Source organism: Daktulosphaira vitifoliae, unplaced genomic scaffold (genome assembly GCF_025091365.1).
Source record: "Daktulosphaira vitifoliae isolate Bord-2020 unplaced genomic scaffold, ASM2509136v1 Scaffold_5, whole genome shotgun sequence".
In the NCBI taxonomy this organism is placed as follows: Eukaryota; Metazoa; Arthropoda; class Insecta; order Hemiptera; family Phylloxeridae; genus Daktulosphaira; species Daktulosphaira vitifoliae.
Window position 1 is genome coordinate 19,039,086 of NW_026099576.1, and position 27,205 is coordinate 19,066,290.

At 28.6% G+C, this 27,205-nt stretch overlaps 1 protein-coding gene across 6 annotated transcripts in view; it reads left to right on the forward strand.

Moving 5' to 3' along the window:
- The window catches only part of LOC126907618 (protein O-mannosyl-transferase TMTC1-like), a 323,473-nt gene that overhangs the window by 23,616 nt on the left and 272,652 nt on the right, over nucleotides 1-27,205 (forward strand). For all 6 annotated transcript variants that reach the window (XM_050689026.1, XM_050689028.1, XM_050689027.1 and 3 more), the window contains exons 4-10: nucleotides 1,199-1,339; nucleotides 2,053-2,125; nucleotides 2,654-2,757; nucleotides 11,151-11,340; nucleotides 14,836-14,957; nucleotides 15,102-15,272; nucleotides 15,361-15,474. In XM_050689026.1, coding sequence (XP_050544983.1) covers nucleotides 1,199-1,339; nucleotides 2,053-2,125; nucleotides 2,654-2,757; nucleotides 11,151-11,340; nucleotides 14,836-14,957; nucleotides 15,102-15,272; nucleotides 15,361-15,474 — 915 coding nt within the window. The remainder of the gene's footprint in view (nucleotides 1-1,198; nucleotides 1,340-2,052; nucleotides 2,126-2,653; nucleotides 2,758-11,150; nucleotides 11,341-14,835; nucleotides 14,958-15,101; nucleotides 15,273-15,360; nucleotides 15,475-27,205) is intronic.

Consider the following 27,205-nt stretch of genomic DNA (forward strand, 5'->3'; position numbering starts at 1 on the left):
TTATAAAAAGTTATAAAGTAGTAGTATCGTTATCTCTATATCAAACGTTTATCAAAATTGTAAATACGAATTTATAAAATATAAAGAAAGAAAGTAAACTTTCTTCATTTGATTATTCTGTTCTTCTTTAGCTAATTATTATTTCAGTTATGAAATTGAAACTTTAATGTATCATAAGCGTATTTTAACTTTGTAACTAAAATATTTTTTTTAGTAAGGTCAGCCACCTTCCATTTAACACACTTATTGAATTGACACTAAAAACTGCGAGAATCCAGCCTGAAAATATTTATAACTTACAAATCATTTTTATTATATTTTTTTTTTTTGTAAAAAGGGGGATTAGATGGATGTACTATCCTCTTCTCTCAATATATATCTATACCATTTGACCTAAAATATAAGCACAAATAACTGAAAATAAAAAATAAAAATTATAACAACACAAAAAACGATTTTTTACATCAGAATGATATTGTATGTTTAACTTCGGGAGCTGTTGTTCATAAAAGCCAAGTCATCCGGATGGTTTTTTTATTTTTAACCTATGGTATCCATCATAGCTTTATTTTACCATATATTTGTAACCATATAGTATTTTCAGAAAATTTTCAAAAGTTAAGTTGAAAAGGTTAACTTTGTATGAAAAAACTGATATTTTCTTTATGCTAAAGTTAAGACCATTAAACAGCAATATTATAATACTCTTGCAAAAAAATGTATAAGTGCAATTTAAAACAAATGTATATGTTCAATTTTTGAAAATTTTGTTATTGTTAATTGCTAAATTTTTTATATTCAAGAACTTCATCTTGCCCTAAAAGTCAACTTCATTATTCCCTACTTTAAGATATAATAAATAAATTTTACAATAAAATTATGAATTTTAATTTTAATTATTATAAAATACAATTTATTAACACATTGAAATAAATGTTATGACAAGTTGTGTAGATTTAACATTGATAATTTTTTCATTACTAAAATAAAAATCTAACTGTAAGTTGAGTATATTAAATGAAAAATAATAAAAAATTATGAATCAAACTTAGGCAATATTATTTAAAAATAAAAATCTTTTTAACTTGTGACATTTAAATCTCACGGCAATAAAATAAAATGTTTTATGGTAATCTTATATAGTATTTTAATTTAATTGTAATACAAAAAAATATTATTTCTAAGTTTTTCATAATAGGTCACAGAAAAAATCTAAAGAACAAGTGCTATTAAGTTGCACATTTGGAGCATTGTCGATGCTAGCCAAAGAAACAGGACTAATGGTGCTTTTAGTAAACTTGGCTTACGACATTTATTCTTCGTGGACTCATATTAAAAAGTAACTATACAATGAAGAGCAATGATTGTATTATACTGTCGTTGACATTTATTAAGTCAGCTATTTTTCTATATGCTTAAAATGAACTTCTTTTGTGTTTCAAATATACCTAATATTTGAGAGCAAAGTCTTTCATTACAAGTGTAGATTGAAGTTGAAAATCTTAAGTAATGTTGAGTCAGGATAAAGGGAGAAGGACTTTTTTTTTGTAATATCAAGTCTATAATTTCAAGTACTTGAATTCCAGCTACACTTTATTCATCTTTTAAAAGTTATCGATTCTATCTCAAGTTTAGTTATTTTATCGTTCATTGAATCTTTTAATTATAATTTTTTTACAATTGACTTTATACAATGTATCTAACTTAGTAAAAATTATTACACAATTTGATTGTAAGTTTTTCAAAAATTTCTCACAATTATCATTTAAAATTAACGTAAAAAACAATTATTGCTGAACAAATTAATATTGTATAATTCCCAATAAAACATATTTTTCTTAAATAATTATCAAATATTAGCATTCGACATTTTTCTTCTTGAACTAAATAAAATTTTAAAAATGTTTACAACTATTTTTTTTCAATTATAATTGAAAAAATTAATAATACATTTATATTATAGTATTCATTACAACATAGTAAATACTTTTTGAAAGATTTTTTTATCATTGATATTGGTATTTATACATGTATATATATATATGTATATAGATCATTCATAGAAAAAAAACATTCAGAAGAATCAAGATTATTCACAAGGAGAGCTCTGAAAACTATTTTTGCTGTAAGTATACATGAAAATTTTTAGTTTTAACAAAAACAATACAACTTACTTTGTGCTATTTCAAATTTTTTCACAATTAGCTTAATAAAAGATTATAATCTATAAAAAAATTTACATTTCTATATTAAGAACCGTTTACTTTTTCATTGCAATAAAGTACTTTAATAAAACAAAAGTATTACTAAAAAAATTTATAAAAGTCACGGTTTATTTATTATTTCTGTTAGAGTTCACTCATAGTTTGTACTAAGCAGTGTCAATAGTAAAATTATTTTGTTCTCACGACATTAGAAATGTTATTCTTGAACGAGTAAAGTCATTAAATTGATGGCTATGGTTCACTTCACTTTGTAAATTTCTTAACCTTAAATGGCTTGTCACAACGTTTTTGACGCTTTATTTTTCATAGTTATTTTTATTACCTTCTATTACTGCTACTCCAGTAATTATTATTACTATAATAATTACCTTCTCTTCTATATACATCAAGAAATGTAATTTAACGTGTACTTATCCAAAACTTTACAGACAGCTATATTGTTAACATTCCGGCTATACATGCTCCAAGGTAGTTTGCCGAAATTCACTGAACCAGATAATCCAGCTGCATTTCACGACAGTTCCCGAGTCAGGTAACTATGCGTCTCATTCAATATTACTTAACATCACTACATAGAGAACCTATAATGAGATAATAAAATTATTATACTAATTATTATTGATATAATACGATTACTTTATGTTTATTGACATACTAAAATAGTTACACAAAAATATTGAAATATTTTACAGCAAATAATTATTTTAATAAGATTGTAATATTTGACTTGAACAAATTGTTTAATTCATTTTTGAAAGAACTAAAAAAAGATGATGTGTAATACACTTGTTCTAGGCATGACTATAAATTTATTTTATTTGCTATAGTTTATAGATAAAAATAATTCAACGTGCCAAATCGATAACAAAACGAGAAACATAAATCCATTATTCATAGATTTTATCTGATTTAAAAAAATTTTATGACCCATTCTATTTTATAATGCCATCATAAACTTAAACAATAAATCCCTAAGACTATTATAATGAACAAATCTCAGATATTTATCATTTATCCAATAATATTACATGGTGTTACTTTTTTTTCATTAGATACATAATTCAAAAATAAACACAAAAAGCTCCCTCTCAAATTTCATGTACTATTATTTAAATTTAATTTTTTTAAAATTTCATTACTTAACTTAACTTTTAAAAAAATTACACATTTCTTTAACTAAAGATACAGAGTGGGTCAAAATGAATTCACCACTTTCAAACGGGATTCTTCAAATTTCCCCACAAAAAAAAATCAGGAGGTGTTACATCTAGACTACATCATGGTCAAATTACAAATATAATATAATTTTAAATTACCATAAAATATTTATTTAACGTCAAAAAGCTTCATGTAAAATATTTGCTAGGAGTTTTATATAAAAAATAAATAGCATAGTTTCTACTTTATCTTGATTTTTATTTGGTCCTCCTATCTCCAACAATTGTTTAAAACGCGTTTGAATGTTGGAAATTCATTTTGGTACACTCTGTATAAAGAGGGTTAATAAATACAACTCAATGAAAATTCTAAAACTGTAAATGTATTTATAACAACTATTATAATGGTAGTCTTACATCTCTTTGCGTTAGTCATTTAACGATAATTCCACCCAGTTAAAAGTCTTTAAGTTATTCTCTTAAGTTTAATTACCTTATTGTAAAGTTTAAATCATTTCATATGCTAATTAGCTATCGAGATTTATTGTTATTGAGTTGCAATAAGTGTCGTTAAAATTTTAAGATGGTAAAGGTATTAGAAAGCAACCTGACACTAGTAAAGTATTATGAAAGAAGGGTCATAATAATAAAAATTATCCAATATATATTCAAATTTAGTAAAATAAATAAATTTCGATAATTGACAATTACGATCAAATTACAGCCAATAACGGTTCATTACGTATAATTAACTATTAAGACCCACTATCACGTACTTAAAACCTGTCAAGTCTAAAATGTGATAATCACCATGTTAACTCGTTACACAAAAGATGTTAAAAAAATCTATAGTTGAACACTTTAAATTTAAGTTTTGTACAATCAGCATTAATTATTGGGTCACTGCAAACATAATTTTCAACACCAAAATTTAGCAAAAAATAAATATCAAATATTCCACCTGTTACATGAATTTGTTTAAATCTAGAACTATATTAAATAGAAAAAGGTTTTGTGTGAGTAATATTCTTTTAGTCTATTATTTAGCGCTGTAGCAAATTAGAACTTTATAATACTAAACTAGAATAAGTACAATTATTCAGCTTTAAAAGTTTCTACGAAAAAAGTATCCACAAAATATAGTCCGGGACTGAGTGTAAGCTGTTTAGCAAGCAGAGCGTGTCAAAATCGTTGCAAACCTACAGCGTAAATAGTAAACTAACCACATAATGCTACATTATTGTGCTGCCATACAAAGGAGTTCAACGTTATCTCCAAAGTCAATTCACGGAACATTACGGTGGTGCCACGCCATTACATTTGTCCTCTCTTAATTTGGCAAAGTTCGAGTAAATTTTCCTTTTTGTCAGTAAACGGGCCCGGTGCGAAGAAAGTACAAGTGTATTTGTGTTATAATGACAATAATAATATGATCTTCCGACGAGAGTAAAGTTTGTTAGCAACGGTACTTTCTAGCACACTTGAGACCGTCGGCCTAGCCAACCAAAAGAAAAACCGAAAGTGCTTCTTGTATTGCCTTACCGTAACCTAGTTCGCGGACCGTGGCAACAATGCATCGTAGGCATAATTAATTACACTCTCGAGTTCTTTACGTCGATTGCTTCGAATGACAGGAGTGTTATGCTCAGAGCAGACCCATTTCAGAGGACTCAGTCGTGATGTTTTTAAATGAAAATACTATGTAAAATATACTTGATTGGAAATGACGTTCCTGTACAGAAGTTCTCGTGTAGAAATTAAATATACTGAACGATTTTATAAACTATACGAATTAACCTGCGCGGGCATAAAGTGTAAATAACACGAATATTACTTCCGCAATTATTTTTATAAAAGCAAAAGTTATAGAACACAAACAAAAAGAAGATTTTCTTTTAAAATTCTCTTTCTCAATTGCGAAATTTTCTATTTGATCAAATTACTGGAAAATGTAATCGTATTTGTCGAATCGTAATTATTTTAAGTTCGTCTTACGATAAGAAAATAGCGAAAAACTGTCGGAAATTGCTGGTATTAAAAAATGCATTAGATTAGAGTCGCCGTCAACCAACTAACTAACCGAAGTATCGAAGAACACGTATCTCGTTACACGAATATTCATGACTTATATAAATATGCAAGAAAATATTTCTTCGGGTGAAATTTGCTATTTCTATTTCATTGAAATAATTTATACGTAAGAGGGAAATATGTGTAAACACGTTGCCGTGTACACGAGACTGGTTAAATTCCCAGTATTCCTTGTAACTAATTCACGAACTAACGGTAATTGTTTAACAATGATCGGAGGGATAATGTGGCTGGACCGAGGAGGATTTCGGTGTGCCGAATGGTTTTGGCGCATAAAACTATGCAAGGACCACATTACATTATGCGCTCGGTCCCGTTAAATGGCTCGCTGTCGAATAATTTATCGTGTATCTTATACGCCAGAACCAACCCCTAAAACACGGCGGTAGTTAATATTAAATTCTAGAGGACGTGGGGGTGGGGAAACAGGGAGCGCAGAAATGCCGTGATATCATATACATGTAAAAGTGGAAATCCCACGGCGAGGTGTCCAGTGGGCCAGAGAGGCGCACTGCTTCCACCAGGTTTCGGAATGTTCAAAACGGACATATTTTAGAACCCATTTATACGAAGATATTCTGTCGGCCGATAAATTTAACACGGGGCGAGCCATACGATGGTATTCGAGGTTATCGTTGTAGTCCGATGGCGAGGGAATTCCAGATGAGGTCATTTTGTTTGTTGGCAACTTGATACACTGGCAAATGTACTTCCCTCAAAAATACGCCGACCGGAAATGCCTCTTGGCAGGTTAGTCGGCGCTGCCACCTCCCGAATTCATTATACAGTGTTTGGTTTTCAGCTGAACAATACGGCGCATTTGAGTTCTGTAAATTATACAAAACTATTATTCTGTGCCGTAAAGGCAGCAAAAAAGTCTATCTTCGGTTTGACTCGATACGCTTGACTTGCATTAACAATCTTCAATTCCACCTCATAAACACTACCTGTGCTGATCGTAATAACATTACCGAGAAGCTTGTTCGAGTAGAATTTAAAAGCCAAATACTAATTCAATTAGTTGCTTACTAAGTAAAATAGTAATATTAGTTACTTACTAATAAACTGCCCTCGCAACTGTTATTTGGTAATGATTGGTATTCAATTAAATTTATTATGTTTTCAAATGTATATAAATAAATATAATAATTAAAATCATTATATAGATATACAGCATAGAACAGATCTGACAACTCATATAACTCATGAACCTTAAAATATTTTACATATATATTATATTTCTTTTTCTTAACTTATCTTTTTTAAAATAATTTTTATAATGTGGAATTTTAAAACCACCTATAGAACCATTAAATTTGTGTTTTATGACGATATTTAATTGCAGATTAAATCATTTTTATTTTTCATATTTAGTTATAATGTGAATCAATTTTTAATTGAATCAAACGTGTTTAACTTCAGAGACTCACGAGCTGAAAAAAAATTGAATAAATAAACAATGTAACAATGATTATTAAATTAATAAAAATATAAATACCTAATATTTTTTATGAAAATCTGCATGCTTACCTGATACTTCATATTATTTTGAGTAATCATACGATCAATAATATGAAAAAATTTATTTTATTACAAACAACATTAAACGTTTTTGAACCATTTAAACCTTACTCTTAAACTGATATTATTTAATTGACTATCACGTTGATATTATTACGGAGAAATTTAGTGAGTATAATTGTCTCGATTTCCACTTAACAATTATGAATAATCTACTGAATAGATAGAATATACGCTTCAACATGATTTTGTAATTTCAATATACTATTAATTAAAACCTATAGTAATTGAAGTCTGTGTAAATCTTAATAGATTCAGCTACATACTGAAATATTCAACATATGGTTAGCTTATTGTTTGTCTTAGTAAATATATTATAATTCTAGGAAAACTTAATTATAATAATAGGTCAAATGAACAATATATAGTCTAATTGTGCTTATTAACATAAAATTAGACGCAATAGCTATTGTCTTTTATATAGGGTTCTATAACATGGTTTTGTCATTTAATCAAACTTATTTAAACAAGTTAAAGATGATTTCGTTGAATTTGTAATACTGATTTCTAATAACACAATATATACACACACACACACACACATATATATATATACCAATTATATTTCAATAAACTTACAAAAAATAAATCCAATTTTAATACAATTAAAAAATTTTTATTATTTATAAAATAATGTTTATGATAGTTTCTTAACTTTTTATTCTTATGTATNGTAATACTGATTTCTAATAACACAATATATACACACACACACACACATATATATATATATACCAATTATATTTCAATAAACTTACAAAAAATAAGTCCAATTTTAATACAATTAAAAAATTTTTATTATTTATAAAATAATGTTTATGATAGTTTCTTAACTTTTTATTCTTATGTATTCTCAAAACTTTATAACTACACAAGAGAAATGATTTTTCAAATACAGTTTAAAAACTCTATAGGAATTGAACAATAAAACTTAAACAAAAAGATTTTTCATACATTTTTGAGTATCTATTCTTAAAAGTTTTTACTTTTATAAGACCATTGAATTTTCCTTTGACCAATCAAATTCTCTGAAAATAACAATATTTTTGAGTTTTTTTTATTTTGAGTAGTATTATTAATGTATCAATTTGTAATTGGTTAAATATATTTTAGATCTACCCCTTTTAACGTACCAACTAAATTTTGTTAAATGAAAACATTGAGCTACATAGAACATTTTCTTCTGTTGTTTAATTCCCAATGAGCTACAAGTCTTTTAAGTTTAAGTAAGATGAAAAATTAATCATTTATTTTTTATAACGAGCAAACACTATAAATCGATAGTTCTATTATCCAATGTAATTCATTGCATTGCTAAAAATTGATAGCGCTTGAAAATAGAAATTAAATTTTTTCCATAGACTAGGTCAACAAATAATTTCATTCTTGCAAAAAAACAAATGACTAGCTCATATATTTTCAAAAATATTTCATTATAGTTGAACAATCACTCTATACGTATTTTCCCATTTAAAAATTAAGAAATGAAATTATCAAAATTATTATTATTTCAGAATAAATCTAGAGGTCAATGACATATCTATCACTTTGTAGATATATATCAATGTTTCATAGAAACCCTTTTCCTAATTAGAATTTAAAATCCCTTTTTTTACCCACAAAAAGGTAAGTTTTGTAAATTTTTTAATCAATACGATAAATAAATTGAAATTTCCACTACATGTAAATTTACTTTTTTATTAATCACATCAAAGTAATTTATTATCTTGTATTTTTAATTTCAAGATAATTGTTTTTGAGGTTTTCACTTGAAAAATAACTTTGTTATTTAGTATCCACATAGTTAAAATTGACTCAAACATATTGTTTATGGGTGTATACAGTGGGAATTTAGTTAGTTAAAATTAATCTCCTAAAGAATGCATAGAAATTGATTTTTAGTTATCCCATTAAAAGTACTCTAGATTTAGAATAATGGTTGAATTGATTTGGTAGTCTTGATTTTAATCATATGTATTTTTTGTTAATAATTGATAATGGAATTCATAAAATATTAGTGGTAATAAATTGTTTATTAGAATTTATTTTACATAATTAATTTAAACTGGTACTCGAAAAGGATCACTGAATTCTATTGGTGACAGTTATTTAAATTTTCAGTACCAGATTTTTGGCTAGAAAGTTCTAATTTATTTACATACTTTTACTATGTAAATGCATGCAAGTATAAAATAAACATAGAAATCTCTTGTAAATATAAAATGTTAACTATTTTGAAATTTATTGTCTATGTAAAGTACATTTATTTTGGGACAAATATACTTAAGTATTCTGCTTATCGACAGGGTAACATGTTATGATTATTTTACTATAAATAAATACTTTATTATTAAAATCAAAATATCTAGAAATGTGCTATAAAAATATTCACCAATAGGAAATAGTATGCAAATAAAAAGGTTTACCATAATATAATACATTTGACTACGATGAGTTATTTTCGTCTGGAAAAACAGGCACTTGGTATAAAATGATCTACACAGTCCTAAGAGTTGTAATTTAAATGTCACTTGTATTATTTTTGAAAAATCGTTAAAATGTTGCTGTTTAACGGCGTAAGGTTTAAACTGTTTGCAAATAATTTAATCAATTTTTTAACTATAATAATTTTACAACTTAATAATATAGTAAACAAATTATTTAATAANCGGCACTTGATGTAAAATGATCAACACAGTCCTAAGAGTTATAATTAAAATGTTACTTGTATTATTTTTGAAAAATCGTTAAAATGTTGCTATTTAACAGCATAAGTTTTAAGTTGTTTTCAAATAATTTAATCAATTTTTTACTATAATTATTTTACAACTTAATTGTATAGTAAACAAATTATTAAATAAGCTAATTAATAATCTTATTTACAATTATAAAACGTCCATAATGTATGGAACATAAAATAATTTTTGTAATTGGATCTGTTCCAAAATTGCAGAATAAATATATGAGATTTTACTAAGAAATCTTGAGACTACGCAAAATAATTTTAATGAATAAGTTATAAGAATCCCTAACTATTTTTAGAACTATTGATGTTATTTATAATAATTATTATAAATAGCTTAGTAATAATTATAGTCAATTATAATTTCTTATAAAACGATTTGTAGTTTTTTCATGTTAAATAACAATTAATACTGAGCTTAGGGTGAAAAAAATAAGCATATAAAATTTCAATGATTTCATTTTTTGATTATAGAAACCAATTAAATTATAATTTAAGTGGTTAAAGTTAGTTTAATAGAATACTAAATTAAATAACTCCTCTGTACTGTTAGAAAAATTGTGTAACATAGTTAAACACCAATATAACTCGAATATGAGTACTTATAAAAGATAAAAAATATTACGTATATTGCATGTGAAGAAAACAACATTTTATAAACACTCAACTGATTTAAACGAGATTCTTTTTTATTCGTTGAAAGAAGAATCAAGAAAAATATTATTGCGACCCATTCGAAAAGTTTCACATATACTCTCAAGGGGTACTCAAGAGCGTATTGCCTAGGCTTTAATGTCCTCAAACCTTGTCGAAATTACTTATCTCGACGAACGTGTCCTGAATATTGGTGAATGCAGCAATAAGTATGTGTATGGGAGGCAGCACACACAAGGGAAGGAAAAAAAAGAGTGAAGTCAAACTACATATTAAACATTAGGCCGGTTTACAATCTCTGCACTACTTGCGAAAGCTTTCGTTAGTGCTCGATTCTTTTTTACAACAACATTCGATGGATTACATTGATAGTATTTGAGAGATTTGTTCAACTGATAGTATCGGGATCATTAAACAGCGTATAAAAATAATACCTCAGTTTTTATACCTTAATGAATATTTTGCTACTCTTGTTATATGATCACTTTAATTAACACATGGATCATAATTTATTTAATTAAATTAATAGTTCTATATTTAACTATGTATATGACCATAAGAGATATTTAGAGATTTTTTTTTTTTTTGGCGTATCATATTGTACTGAGAAAGTCTATTCATAAAGAACGTCGAATGTAAATTATAATTTACATTGGAAAAAAATCAAAATATAATATAGTGGTTTTTATTTTTTATTAGACTGTTGAGTTATTGTTATGTGGCTGTATTCAATCTATGGTTGATGTTGTGTCCTTCGGCTTTGAGCCACGACTGGCAGATGAACTCGTTACCATTGGTCACGTCTGTCAACGACATCAGAAACCTCGGGACATGTGTTGTTGCAGCTTTTTTGTTTTGTGCGACGTGCAAGATACTATCGGACATGGACGTAAGTATAAATATAAGTATAACACAACTTGAAACACGGACAAAATCGACCTTTCTACTAACGGTGCCCATTGTCATTGCCCATCTGTTGGCGCTTTGAGTCCCCGGCAAAAGATAACGTTGCAGTGAACCCCAAAAATAACAGCACTGTGAAGTCTGTGTTTTATATCTTAATATTACAATAGTACAATTTCGTGACTGCTTTCTCTCACAATGACAAAGTTTAGGATAAAAATCCCGTCTATATTTCGCTACGAAATTCAATTGNGATCGTACAATTTCGTGACTGCTTTCTCTCACAATGACAAAGTTTAGGATAAAAATCCCGTCTATATTTCGCTACGAAATTCAATTGCTAACACAATCACTTAAATAATAAATAAAAATACTCATACATTTCATCAAACCAAGAAAATATTGAAATTAAACTAAATAAAAGTATCAATAGAAGATATTGTAGACATAGTAGAATAAAAAGCTATACTTTTTGATTGTATTTCTTTCTTTTTTTTTTTTTTTACGAAACGAGTTACACGAGTTGACTTTATGGAATTATAAATAATACGTATTTTCTACAATCAAAAAACATTCATAATATATTGCACAAAGTAAATATGAGTGTATTACATATATCCAATGTACAAATATATATATATATATACTTAATTATACTCAGCCTGTAAAAAAACGCAATTTCACCTTAAAACGGTAACGTTTTGCGGTTAAACTTTTATAAGCTAACGGCGACCATATTTCGTATAAAGAACAAACCACAAAGGGTTAAAATAACGGTTGTAAACAAATATATACACGTGTACGGTTGTAAAAGTAAAGACGTGTGTTAGGTATTTTACAAAACGAGCATAATTTTAATGCCACTTGATTTTTACGAAAAAAAAAAAAAGGTACCATTTCGTACGGGGTTAAATATTCGCAGCAAGTGGCTAAAAAATAAATTCAATTAAATATTTAACGGAGTCTGGAAATGGTTTAACAATAGAAAACATTACGCATAGCTTTGAATACGCGAAATGAAAAGTAACCATGTCCGTACAGTATCTTATCTGGCCAGGCAAGGGTCCTTTTAGAAAGCTCACCCGTGTGTACAGAATGGAATTTACAGTGGTGTTGGACAAAAACTTAGGTCCACCCCAAGGTTAAGCAACCCTGTTGAGATAATAAAACCGCTTAAGCAGCCGTAATTAATGCTGGTAATTCCCGTGTGATCACATGCGGCGGTGCCAACAGGAAATTCCGAAGGTGCTGTTTCAGAACCGCTTTAATCGTGTGAATTATGTCTTCCGTCCTTTCTGGGACCTGCACACGGGTGCCAATAATGGATTCTACAGAATCCTGACCGGCGATCGCCAAGGGAAGTCGGTTTAATCTGCAAACGGACACCGGAATTTCATGGACAATCAACACCGGGCAGGGCGTCCGATGATAAGCGTGTCTGGCAAAGGTCGACGCGGGCTCGTTAACATTTCGGTCAAAGCGTTTTGGCACAGATAAAATACACGGCCGTCACATAGGTCACGGCTTGGCCACACTAGATTTACTATCTATTCGTTGTTCAACAATATGACTACGACTCCGCACACCATGCGTTCGCGTAGGCCACGGCGTTTGACGTTGACAATTAAAACCGCATTCCGCTAACATATGAAATCATTAAACGGCCGTGTGCAGGAAATTCAGACAAATATTATTCGTTTACACGAGAACGCGTTTAATAATCAGCCAAGTAACATTGTGTTTGATACGAACTAATTTGTTATCAGCGTCGCAAGAGGCGGTGACCAATGAGCTTTAACGAAAATATATAAACTTGCACGCGATGTTCTCTCGATTAGAGTGCGTTCATCGCAGCAGTTGCCATTCCGATTCCCAAATGGCTCGTATTTATACTAAAAACGCGGAGCTGTTGTCCAATTTTACTACATAATTTTTTTAAATAATAATTCCAACTCGGGTGTATGTGTATCCCCTAAGGCACTAAATTATAATTATATACCATCGGTTTTTCGGGAATCGACATAAACATAACCTATTTTTCGTACTAAATACAGAATTCCTATTTGTGTCGCCGTATTATAAAAAAAACATTATTTTTTTTTTTTCAAATCAATCGAACTACCGGTGTTATTATTTGAAACCTGTAAATAACATAAACTCAAACAACAATGGTGTATGCATACTTCTGGAATTAAAAATGTACACCACAGATTAAAAACACAAAACATTGAAAAATAAATATAATAGCAATACATCATTATTGCGATGAAAAATATTTTTAACGATAAAACTTCAATATTTAATGTTCCTATTGTGTTAATTATTTGTTTTTATGCAATGTTCAAAGTTTAAATAAATAATAATAAATTAACCATTCAAACATGATTTTGACTTCACAAATATTAAATAAAATGAATAATATATTCAAATACTGGAAGAAATATTTCAATTAAACTCATTTAATGTTTTAAATGAAATCGATATTAATGGACATTTATTTATCTACTAATGAAATTGGCATCATAAAATATTGTTTGATTAAATTAATTAAATTAAATAATTAGCCTTTACGGACGTGAATGTAAATTTATGCAAATCAATGAGCAACAATAAATTAACTCACATTTTATACCTCAATATCATAAGTACAAGAGTCAGAAGATAATTTAATTAATATACAGACAAAACGTTACTTTCATTTTACTCTTTAACTCTTTTCAGCGGAACACCATAGCAGAGTAATTTAATTCAACTTCTATTTTAGTTAATATTTTAAAACCTCTTGTTTTATCATTAAACTTTCCTCGATAAAGATAATTTAATAATTATATGTATGAAAATTGCAACAAAATATAACAACGTTATAAATACGATAAATTAATGGTAATTTATCTTGTTTTTGACACATTTTATGTATAATTGAAATATATACCAAATCTAAATAGCATTTCTCGATTTTAATCAGTTTTTAGATACAAAGTATATTAAATATTATTTATTCTGTCATACCAGTTAAAATATTTTTATCCCACGTCCGGTTTTTGCGGTTTATGGATATCAGAAAGATATAAATTATAGATATAAAAAATAAATAATTCTATACTGTCACCATATCGAAATAACATAACGCTCACACTATGACAATCATAAAATTGTATTTTCTATGAGTACCTTGTTCAAAGCAAACTAACATCACAATACATTGCTTTTACTTAGGATTTTTTTCTGATTGTTTTTAGTAATACTTTTATAGTAATTTAACTGAACCATTTACGTTTTTTTTTTAATTTTATTCTTTGATGTTTTCTATTCCTCTTTTTCCGTCATGTATGAGTTAGGTATTATTTTACAGATGGCAGGTTTTATAAAATATATTTATTTCAAGAATTCTTTAGTATAAAATTCCGCAATGTTGTAACTGACTTTTTTGTAAAACTCGTACACGCAAAAAAAATTCTAAATTTATCATTGTTTTTTTCAGAGCCAGAAACATGTTCCTCAGGTACTTGCGGCACTTCTTCTTGTTGTTCCTTACATCCCTGCTTCCAATCTTTTGGTCACCGTTGGATTTGTGGTGGCTGAGAGGGTACTTTATATACCGAGGTAATAAATACTTAATCATTCATGTTAAAAACATTTGACTCTTTTATGTTTTATGACCGAATACTGTTTCGAAAACCTTATAGTCTTGATTTTTTTTTTAATATTATATACTGTAATACACTAAATTTTCCTGTTTCTTTGTAGTATGGGATTAATTTTATGGTGTGTTTATGGTCTTCAAACTCTAATGAATTCCAGAAAATCACGTTTGCTAAATATATTGATTAAGCTCCTCGTCGGCCTTACACTTATAGTTTTCGTTGCGAGAACCGCAATAAGAAATAGCGATTGGCTTTCTAGGCCTACAATTATTAAGTAAGATTTTTTAGAAATATTGTCATACCATAATATTTATTCCTTTAAATTAAAACGGTAAACAATTAACGATAAAAAAACTTTCCAGAGCCGGTTTGAAAACGTTACCGCACAACGCTAAAATGCACTATAATTGGGCCAACTACCGAAGGGACGTTGGAGACACGCAAACAGCTGTGAGCCATTACAGGGAAGCACTGAGGTGAGATACGTTTGCTTAGCAAATAAAATAACTTTATCGCTTATACAGCGATGATAAGTATCAAGCACAGAATTTAATAGGAAATGTTCGTTGGAAATATTAATTAAAAAAACGGCGGGTCCGTTAAAGGGGTGTAACAATAAAAACTATAATATAATTATTATTGTCATTAACTATATGACCTTGCACTGCAATAATGTTGAAAACGTGACGCCTCCATTACAGTTTAAAGGGTATTGGAGTAATGTTGATTCGTATGATTATAAAAATTTAAGATAATAACGTCTTATGAACGTTGGCAGCTTTACATTTTGTCATATTTCAATGAAATATTTTCATTGTTTTTATTGCAATTTTGAGTTGGTTAATACGTCTTAAATTGTATTTTTGTTTTTTAATGAAAAGTGTAGCAAACGTCTTGACGAAGAGTTTTAAAAATATTTCCAGGGCATTTGGGAATAATATATTATAAGTAAAATATTATAGCTGTTTTTCTTAAAAAATAATTATTATTGTAAAACAAAATAATCTCGAACACGTTCTTTTCGGGCTGTCGAGTAATTTTTCAAAAAGACAGTCAGTTTTTAAACAAAGTAACAAATTCCGTTGTGAGGATGGACTTTGGTGACAGGGTATAGGAAATATTTATGACGGAGAGCCCCAACTGATATTTTGTTTTTCTGTTTAAGGTTATAAACGTGCACGTTTTAAACCCAAGATAAACTGGCACCGTTATAAATGACGGGTAGAAATTATATACTATTATAAATGTAAGCTTCATCGGAGCTTACATATATTATGAAAACTTGGGCGTTGCGTATAAATAACGTGTTTTTGTTTTTACCAGCCTACCGAACAGTTCAGCGGTTTTCCATTACATTGTTATTTGTTGGCCTTTAATTACACACCACACACATAAAACGTATTAATTTTACTGTTGTTTACACTAGCTGTTCTCCGAGTGAGTTTCATTGACGTACCGTACCGAAGATGGTAAACACAGAGATAAAACTTTGCTCTCCAAACGGCGCAACAAGTTCTGCGCGCTATTCGTTTTTCTGTTTAATTGCAGTGTGACTACGTGCTGTGATTTCATTACAATTGTGTGTAACACGTGACAATTGATTCGTGTCTATTGATAAACGGCAGGGAACAAGTCGCTCGCAGAGCAGTTCAGAGCATTGCGTTATACCGTGTGAATAAAGATGCGCCGATTAGTCTTCTGAATGGCCGACATGGTGTTTTTACTAAGTACCACTAATACGCAACAAGGTTTAATGTGTATTAACAATAACAGATATGTTTCGCGATGATTTCGTAATGTGACATTTTAGTAGGTACACAATTTCAATACGTCGTTCCGTGTGACAGCTGAAATGTAGTTTATTATACAAATACCATACCGCCACTGCGAAACGAAATAAATCATAATTTTAAATGCGAAGTGGTAGTAGACAATGACATTTAGTATAAATGTGACGGCTGCGAGAAGAAGTGTACGACGGCGGGGTTGACGTGAGGTTTGTTTTAAAAAGATTTTTACCATTAAATTACACTTTTACAAGTAGGTATGCTTTCTATAAATAATAATAACTAAAGCGGCTCTTAATTTAAATGTACAACGTTTTATGTTGGGTCAAAGCAATATTTTACCCAGTGTTTTATCATACACGCTCGTACTTAAACCATAACTATAATTTAACGGATTAAAAAGGAGAATTTATTATGAACATGTTCAATAATTCATAAGCGCGATAAATTACAATCAAACATAATACTTCAATTACTGCAAACTTTTGGTTGAATTGATTGATTGTGCTTAAAATTTTCCTTTAAATAAACTACTGACAAACAGATCTCGAATCAAAGTCCGTAGAACATGTTTATGAGTGCGGCTACGTGACTACATTTAGTTTTAAGTGTCTAGTTTTATTGTATATATATTTTTTCCAGTTTATTAATAATATATTGTTTAACCGTACAATGAGACGTATTTCTTTAGTAATAAAATACTTTTTGCGATTAATATTAACTGTTGCTTTATTTTTGAAAGTAAATATCATCATCTCATAAATTAAAACTCAATATTGACGTCGACACTTAAAAGAACTCGTAATTTTAAGAGTTCTCGACTAAATAAACCTAATTGAACATTTCGAAAACGTCCTAACTTTAATAAAGACAATATAAAAAGGAGACGCGCCTGATAATATTGTATAATGACAAAACTAGTTTCTATGCAAAATTAAAAAGTTTTACTGAATAAAAATTTCATTATGTAAAAACATTGTAAATCGTAATTAAAAAATTCCAATTATATTTTCGATAAAATGACATAATTTTTATCATTATAAAGCATCTTCTGATAGATTTCATTTTCGACGATCAATTTTTTAAACACGACAGTTTAATAAAACTGTCAGTCTTATTAATCGCATGCACGTCGTCAACGTGCATTTGAAACGGAAAAATAAATCATAGACTTAAATGATTACAGTAAAAAAACATGGTAATGGAACACACCATTGTAGCATAATGTGGTGTGAACTATACCGACGGTAAGAGATCTTAACACATACACACAAGCAAGTTAGCGGTGTTCATTTCCTGTGAGCAAACTATCTTCTTATCGACCACAAAGACTTAGACTTAACGTGCGTACACACAAAACGTATAGCAACTGACTGCAGTGCGGAGATTTCGCAAGAGCAGCACAACGGCGTAAGCTTTGTCTTTGACCTCTTTGTATAATGTACAATATACATCATTTATGTACCCATAATGGCTTTTCGACTTGCTTAATAAGTAAATATAATCAGAAAATGAGAGGGAATGGCGTATAGTATGACTTGAAAATACTTTGGGTAGAAAAATAAACTAATAAATGTAATTTACAACGTGATTGATTCGTCACAAAATTTATAAATAAAAATATCAATGTTGAAAATCTTTTTTCTAGTTTTGTTAAGTAATATTTATTTTCAAATGATTAATCAGTTTTTAGGTTCCGTTATTAGAGTGTGAACTTTTTCTTTTCAATGGCAATACACATATTTAACTACCTTTTACGTTGACAAATGTTTTAATTAAGAAAATCACTGGTCAATAACAACTTATAAACTGGTAGTTTAAAAGTTATGAATATTTTTATACGCTAGAGGAAGGAATAGCACATAGAAAAATTCATTATGAAAACTCACACTTCACCACCAGTCTATATATCAAAGTGTTAATAACTTTTAAAATACTAGATTAAAATTTGTTATCGTCCAATGATCTTCTTAGTTTGATCATTTTTTATTATAAAGGTTTTTTAAAAATCTAGTAAACGCTTGGACAAATCGGATAAGTTGAGATTCGTAGCGAAAATAAGTATGAAGTATTATTGAATAATATCTTTTAATAAGTAATAATATTATAAAATTAATTATTTTTTATTGAACTGTAATAAGTTCAAAGAACTTAAAAAAATTTTAATTTTAACTTATTTCAATAAAGTTCATCTTATTCAAAAATTATAATCTACTTCCTCGTTTTCCATTTAAATAGTTGTTACTTGAGTATTATTTTCTTTGACAATGTAATACATCAAAAGTAAAATAAAAATTTAGTCTTAGTCTAAGAACTCTTCAATAAATCTCATTAATAAATAAGGTAGACGGGTAATAAGACCTAGCTAGGCCTTATATAAAACCTAATACAAGGCAAAATTTTGATAAAAATGTTAAATTTTTGAAAAATAAGAATTTTTATTATTACATGCAACTGCTATTTGAATGATAACTTGATGTAATTATCATACTGTACAACATTTCAAAGAATTTAATTGTTACTTTTATAAGGGATTAAAGGGCTGACCTTAAAATATTTAATCACTCATAAATAAAAATATAAAGAATATCAAAAAAAATTAAGAAAATTAAAAATATTCACCAAATTTTATTGTAGGAGAAATTTGATGGTCAATGATAAAATAATCTGCCTGTATATTAAGATTGTCCAACTTAAATAAAAATATGAACAATAACAATGTTTCAATAAAAAATGAGCTATAAAATTGAATTATTTCAGTTTCTTTAGTAATTTGTTTGCACCTTTGAAGTGTAAAAATCCATGGACAAAATATGTAAACCGTGATTATTTTGTGGAACATAATTTGTTGATTATATCAGTATTTCTTTGATGAAAAGATTTTGTAGTTCTTTTTAAAGTAAATAAAACGAACGCTGTGTTATTTTATAGTTAGGGCGTTGTCACAGCTGCAATTGCTAACGAACTTCCGCCTTTAATTTTTACCAATTATGTTTATAATTTAACATGATAAATATGTAATTCTGTTTTTTTTTAACCAACCGCATTTTTTTATGAAGCAAATGTTTGGCTTAATTTCTATGAATTGATATTTAATTTTCATTGAATAAAAAAATGAAAAAAAAATACTTAAATGAACTCTTTTTACACATTAAAATCCCGTACTCTGTTTTTTTTTAATGTTTTACCATTTTCAAATGGTACCCAACATATTACGTTGGTGTAAGTTTTGAACCTTTGATGTAAATAGTAATACTATAAATTAAACAAATAAATTTTAAACATGAAACCCCTCAGGACGTATAGTTAATTAATACTTTATAGTTTCTCTCTTCATAAAAAAGTAAATAATTTGAAAGTTTTACAACAATGAATCTCTAAAAAATTTTAATGAAAAAAGTTTATAACTAGAAAAACATGTTGCAATTAAATTAAGTTATAAGCTATATTTTGGGTAGACTAAAAAATTGAAATTACTTTGCATTACATCATAATCACAAATATATATAACAAAATAGATTGCTAATTAGTGATAAAAGATAAAGCTATCGAAACTATAATAGGTGAAATTAATAATAATAGAGAGTTTAATTACAGAATTGTGATTTTATCGTCTATTATAAGTAAAATACCAATTATCTCAAATCATTTAATACGGTAAGACATAATTGACCTACTCAATATGGCAGAATGATGGCTTCAACCGTTTACCCGGTCATAATATATATTTAAATTATATATATAGAATTATTCACTATCATAAACTATTTAATTAATCGAAAAATAAAAATAATAGTAATCATTTTTTTATATGTTTCTTTAGTTCAATGTTTCTCCCAATTTTCCAATCCGAACTGTTTTTATGTTCATACCTTATATCTTATAAAGATGTCAACTTCAATGTTTCAAATGGCAACACTCCTTATTAATTAGCTTATTTAATAGATAATATTCTAGTAAGAAAAAGGACTGGTCGATAACAACTTTAGGATCAGTTGTATCGATAGTTATTGACATATTTATATCTAAGTGAAAGGAAAATTATGGCGGAGAAATGTTAATTATAAAAATAACAGCATCCACACTTCACATCTAATCAATACTTTAAATTGTTAATAACTTTCGAAATAGTAATCGAAAAGTTGTAATCGACCAGTTATTTTCCTAATTATCTATTAAAAAAACTAGTTAATTAGGGATGTTGCCATTTGAGAAATTAAAGTTTTATAATAAAATAAAAATGTGTATGTTTCTTATAGTGTGTAATCGATAGACTAGGGGAAAATTTGTTTGCTTTAGTAGAGAAAGCAAAGCCAATGGTTTAATACGAATGTTAACATATGTGTTACTATTCGTAGTTCTTACTTCAAATAGACACTATCGTTAATTACGTTGCAGGACTAAGGAATAGAATATTCAAAATAATTGATTTCCTATGGTTATATCGACGCTAACTTAGCTATTAAATATTTGTAATCGCCAAAACAATTTGTAATTGTAATAACTGTAAATAAAATGTCCACATCACAGCTATAATAAAATAAGTTTTATTATAAACACCACAAAACTAATGTTATAAATAATATTTTACTTCTGAAAGTTCACAGTAAAAATTGTATTCTCGACCAAAAGTTTGATGAAAACAGTAATGAAATACATACATTTCCCTGGCACAATGAACTATTTTGTGTAAATATACGCTTTAATGTTTATTTCATTGATGATTTGTGTATTTTTTTTCTAATTTGATTCATGCATAACAGCTATGTCAAACATTTACATGATAACTCGAAAAGTTTATTCCTTTATGCTTTATACCAACCATTAGTTTAGACCACGCTAACTTCCAAACAAAAGTTTAAATATATTCACATTATTTCAATTCCGATCCTCACTATCAAGACACAATATATATCATAACAACTGTCTCGAGTAAAAACAAAAAATGTCATTTTCTCTCCACGTATTCTGGAATATATTATTTGTGTATTATGTTGTATACGTCGACTTATGATTTTTGCTGAATGTTTTTTTTTTTTCGTATCTACTTTCAGTCTCAGAGTTGAGAACAATTACTCATACACATGGCATTTGCTTAGTTTGTACGGCACACGTGATAAGTGTATGCAGCAGTTTACAACTATACGTTCTTGAATAAAAATATAGGCGTGCAATTCATATCTAAAGTAATATTATAATTTGAAACTCAAATTTTAAAAAACATGAATTGTAAACATTCTGTTTAGTAGTAAAAGTGCGTAGATAGATTTTACTTTTTGCGTATTATTTGGTGTTGTTGTATCTCTCACTAGCTGTCAACAATTTGATACCGGTTTAATAAATCAAAAGATATCCTGTGTTGTAGTGTTTGAAAAAAAAATATAGTGGAAAAATTTTGGACAGTAGTGATAAGTGGTGAATATAAATTTTTTCAAATTAATATGTCAACTATGTTTTATTTTCGTGACAAATTGAATTTATTTTTCATGAACACGCTGCCGCGTATGTCGTAGATAATACACTAAGACATTTTAATGTATTATTTTAATAAAAGATGTAAAAAACATAAAGTTTTTATTATAAAACCAAATAGACTTACCTGAACTCAAAACACTTCAAAGTAGTGAATACATTATCTAGCGAATTGTCGTCTTTTTTATTTACCTAATGGTTAACACTGTCTATTTTTAAATATGCGATTCTTCGGCACCTTTCATGTTTTTGTAATATTATAGAACGCTATTTCTTAAAGAAATATAATTGACACGGAGCGCATTTTACATCAATTCAATGAATGGCAAGTGTGTGTTTTTAAAAATAAACCTTTATCTTGTTAATGACACTCCTAGTATGGTTTTTACGCGACATGTCTTAAAAAATAAACGTACGCTACGATAAAATACCTTTTGTGTTAAGTTTAAAGCTCGTTCTGTAATGGTCCAACACTCTTTGTATTATAAACGCAGCGTAATCGGGTTATTTTGTTAAATGGTTATTTGCCCCCTCACATAAAGTAAGTACGTAAACTCCATTTTCTTTATATACCCTCTGGACATATATTGTAGGTGTATTGTATATAAATATATATTTTTACAGCCCAGATCATCGAACGAAACCCATCAAAAATCGGGTTGCCGTTAAACCGCTAAAACCATTCAAAAGTTATATTTACTACATTGTAACCTTTCGTGTCGCAAATGACCAAACATGGAACATAACTATAAGTAAAACAATTATTGCACGGTAATAATTCTTTTGAGCCTCCGGCCATTCGTCGAAGGATCGTAAATTTTTGGACATTCTCCGCGTTTACTTGAATTTTTAACCGCCAATATTATATTGAGCAGTAATAGTGATAATAAAATAAAAGTGTAAAAATAAAAAAACGCACGCGTATGAATAATAATAACAATAACCTTTTAGCATTTATAGCTGCTATACAAGCAAATATTGCGTCATTGCTCTGCTGTTTTGTATTAGACCGTGTGTATAATATGTACATTTTTTTTCGAGGGTTAGACTAGAAATACATAAAAGTTCGACGAGCACATTTGGGGGATAACATATTACTATTATTATTAGGGTCAGCTGAAAAAAAAAGAGAAATGGTTTTAAGCAATGCAGTAGCAAAGGACATAAGTTGATAATAATAACATAATTTTGCTGCCAACGCATAATATTTTACAACCACAAAGGTTTAAATGAACATAACTCATTTTATTTGACACTGAATGATGAAAAATTCTCTCTTCATTCAATGTAATGTGTAATAAATTTCTCATTTCTGTAATTGAAAAGTCTTTTGGTTAGCAGCGTCTGCTGTGGTGGTTCTAATTCAAAACAACAATTTTACTTTCGTTTTAATGTTCATTGCACCATTAAAGGTCTTCAATGTGATGGTTAGACTATAATGAATTATAATAATTAACACTTCATTTATTTTGTTCGTCGAAAACAATAGAAAGTATTTATTTGTACTTTATAACCGAAGTTTTATCGCAAGTCCACTGCGATTATACTGATTTCGAATCTTATTTTGATGGAGTATTTTGATGAAATACCCCAGGGACTGTAATAGGTGTTTTGAACAAAGTATCGTTAATCGTTTGACCTCATGTTGTTGTTCATCGTGGTTTTCACCGTAACGTATAGCGGCTTTGGGTTCATTTTTGCACTCGGCCTTCGAGTCAGTAACAATTTCTAGTCGGCTGTGTCGTTCACTAAGCGGATGCGGTTACTGTCTGACAAAGCTATTACTATATCTAATTTTAAACGTTTACGTTGACTCGATGTCCGCTTATTTGCCGTCAGTTAGTCGAGCTTTCATTTACTTTGCCCTGTCTCTCTTGAAATTTAAAAGACTACCTTCCAGTGCTGAAAATGCGGGAAAGGTTCGTTTATTTTTCCCAGTAGTTCTTCTACTTCCATCCCGCTTGTTACGATCTTCTTTTTTTTTTGTTTGTTCTTGGACTTGTTTGATGGAGACTCTTGTGCAAAGAAACTAGATTTTAATCACAATCAGAGACCGCTGTGCTATTTTTCAAAGTAAAAGTTTCTACTTTAGTGCGAGCTAACTGACCATAAAAATGGAGGAACAATGGAAGTAGATTCTACTTCATTAAAAATGTTTCAATGAATGAAATCGAAACTTTTTCAATAAATTTTCCATACTGCTTTTAAATATGTCAATAAAATGAATTGCAATATCCCAAAGATTATTATCGTTGGCTACATGGATGTATACGTATATTTTATATCGGCGTTTATATAAAAAACCACTTTGTATACAAATATATTACCAAAAAAAAAAAACAATTTCAACGGCAATAAATTTTTATTTGAATTTTTGATAATTTCAATTTAATAAAATTATGAAATACAATATTTTGATTTCCATCGCTAACACAAATAAAATATGAATATCATGTGTATTTAAAAAGCTGGCTATGATTTTCTATTCGATGTTAATAATACCAACAGTATTATAAAAATAATAATAACGTCGATTATAACACGATTTTACTTAAAAATACATTAATTTATTCTTTATTTTGATATATCTAATCTAGCAAGAACAAAATTATCCTTTACTAATGTCAAAAGGTTTATTTTTTACAAGATAAACTACAATTTTCAGTAATAGGCAACTGCTATAATTACCATTTTATGGCTACCCGACTGAAGCTATCCACGATAAATTGAAAAAAAAAACAATAAATTAGGAATCTAGTGATAAGGTCATCTATCTTCGTTCGAGTTATTTTTCGTGAAATTTATTGTTTTTACATTACCTATATGTGTTCACTTTTCGACAGGAAGTTGTGAAAAATACGTTTTAGAAACGTGTAAGCAGCTCATTTAAAAACGTTATGCCAAAAGTCAAGGAGCTTACACATTTTATCCGTCTTTATTTTTATCCGCGTGTCTACAACTCGCGCAATTCGAACATATTGTATCATATTTTTATATTCAATTTAAACAAAAATATACTTAAACGGTAACTGCATTATATATTGACATGAACTCTAAACTTCTTATTATGGTTATTTGCACAAATTTAGAAGTAGACAGTAAACGCGAATAGACGGGCACAGGGAAAAATTCTAATCCTACGGTAAGCAATATTTTATGCACTATTCGGTTAAGCCACAACTGCCGGGTATCCTGAATATCAATTCCGCAACAATATTCTACCGTACACCTGGTGCCTGTGTCATAAATGTAAATATGTAAATGATACGGGTTTCTAGGAGTGCTCGCGTATAAATATACATATTGAATGTGTATACAACACAAGGATTGAACGAATAACACGTTTTAAATAAAACCGCATGGAACCCAGGTCGCTTAAAACGTACCGCGCGATCCGCTTTGAAAACCATCAGCTTCTTTGCATCGTGTACTTTGCAAACCGGAAACGGGTAAAAACAATTGGGGTCCATTACTAGCCAGTCGGCAGATACTGTATCAGTGAAAAACATTCCCGATGAAACTGTTCTTCCACAAAAAGCAAGGAAAATCCATTAGAAGCCACTTAAAAATGAAGATAGCTCGGAAGCGAAAAAAATGTAAACTTTCAAAACTGACAAGCATAAACCACTACAAACTGTTTCAACTGTTATCGTAAACATTTCTCGAGAACTCTCATTATACAAACCAACGGGTTCAAATAAAATAATTTCCTCGTTTTCAGCTAAAACAAAAACCAGCAAAACATTCAACGTTGGTATATACCATCAAATTACTTTTAATAACATTTATGATACAATCGACGTGTATAACCGTTTCCAAACTTTAAAATTACAAAAACTGATTTGTTTTTTAATATTACCGAAATAGTAATAACTTATTCTAACTAAAGAGTAATTGAAAGAAAAAACTTTATGTGGTAGAATTTTGCTTCGGTAGTTTTGTTTCTTTTTGCGTTTTCGATTTTCCATTATTCGCTCGAACAAATACATTTTTCATACTCCTAGATGAGTTTTCTCCAGTTGTACGAAACCCGTTTAGTTTTCTTTTTTTAAATTACACACAAAAACTACGGATCTATCCAATATAAATATCTAATCACTACTATTCCATGATCATAAAACCCAAGTCTGACGTATTTTCGAAATTGAAAGTATATTTTTCAAGAATGATTTATATCATACCGTATTACTTTAAGTAACTAGAGAATAAACCTATCTTAGGGGAAGGCAGTGATGGTGGTGATAACTGGAGTCTTCATTAGCTCCCAGACGTTAAGTGCTCGTCAGGTCGTTACACAGGGGTGATGGCCTATCATCAACTTAATAGCAACTCAATCTTTGCCACGCCCGGATCTCGCGAAACTTCTTTATTCTCATTCAAATATAAGTACACATACAAAAACTCGTACAATAGCGCAGTGAGTAGTTTAATTAGAAGAGCACAAGATCGATGAAACTCGATAAACATAAAATGGATTTACAACTTATCTTTCTTACGTATACCCGCGTACACTCAGTAGAGTGTGTTGTGTTTTTTTTATCTAAAAGTTTGTTTAAAGATTTTTTCTTTATAATTTTTTAAGATTTAAGGACGACATTTTTTCTACTCGGCTATTATGTTTTAAAAGTTTCTAAAGGACTTTATTTTATCAATACAGTCGTAATTACTCAAACCAACATTATTACAAATTTTCTAATTATACGCAGGATTTGAATTGAAGTTAGAAATCTGATGAATATCAAATCGTTACATAAAATATTTGAATTAATTTTAGAAAAATTTTTAATATTTTAGACCAATGATCAATAAAAAAAAATTACAAAGCCGTTTAAAAAGCATGTAATCGTATAATTCAATACTCGTGAAAATTTTTGTTCAGTATTGGGTATCAAACCGTTGTTAGAGTCTATAGATTTAATTTTATTTTTTTAAAAGCGAAGATACTATT